The 733-nt window shown below is 39.8% G+C and overlaps 1 protein-coding gene across 1 annotated transcript in view; it reads right to left on the reverse strand.

Moving 5' to 3' along the window:
- Positions 1-496: 496 nt before the first annotated feature.
- Positions 497-733, reverse strand: part of LOC119410351 (doublecortin domain-containing protein 2) — a 48,597-nt gene continuing 48,360 nt past the window's right edge. Inside the window, exon 10 of the mRNA XM_037677262.1 lies at positions 497-730. Within this exon, the coding sequence (XP_037533190.1) occupies positions 497-730 (234 nt within the window). The remainder of the gene's footprint in view (positions 731-733) is intronic.

Here is a 733-nt window from a genome sequence, read left to right on the forward strand (position 1 = left end):
GAACAACATCTGGTGTGAAACTATTACCAAATATTTGAGTTCACCACTGTGGGACCTCTGAAGGCGGGAGCAGCCGAAAGAACATCAACTTGAGTTACACTTTGAACTCAATCTTATTGTACAAAATCTCCTCTAGAGGTTCTAGCAGAAAATTCACTGAGTACATTGAAACAAGAGAGCAGCACCAATAGTAAAATTTTCTTATATAAAATGAGAATTTATACCTGAAGCCTTTGTGTCTTTAATCTGTATCAAACAACTGAGTCACTAAAAAAATTCAGCTTTATGGTTTTGTTTTTAATGCCACATCTGTGAGATGTTCCAGCAATGATACCCTCATTTTCTCTAAGACATCATCCTGCTGGTCATTCTTTTTCATTTGTGTTGCTCATGTAAAAAATAGATAAATAAATAGATCTCTGTTTACTACTCCTTTCTTTCTGATTATGTCATCTTCATTAGCATCCCTTGCCTGTCTGTTAGCTGTGACATCACCTCAGCTGTCAGAGTTCTTGTTCTCCAGCTCGGCTCCACTGCCCAACTCCTCACTGTCTCCCTTTACTTCTCCACTCTCTTTGCTCTCTTCTTCTTCTTCTTTCTCTGGCTCTTTGGTAGCTTCCTCGTCTGTTTTTACCCCATCTTCTTTCTCTGGCTCTTTGGTAGCCTCCTCGTCTGTTTTTACCTCTTCTTCTTTCTCTGGCTCTTTGGTAGCCTCCTCGTCTGTTTTTACCTC

The sequence above is a fragment of the Nematolebias whitei genome, chromosome 5 (assembly GCF_014905685.2).
Source record: "Nematolebias whitei isolate Nwh7 chromosome 5, NemWhi1, whole genome shotgun sequence".
NCBI classification, from domain to species: Eukaryota; Metazoa; Chordata; class Actinopteri; order Cyprinodontiformes; family Rivulidae; genus Nematolebias; species Nematolebias whitei.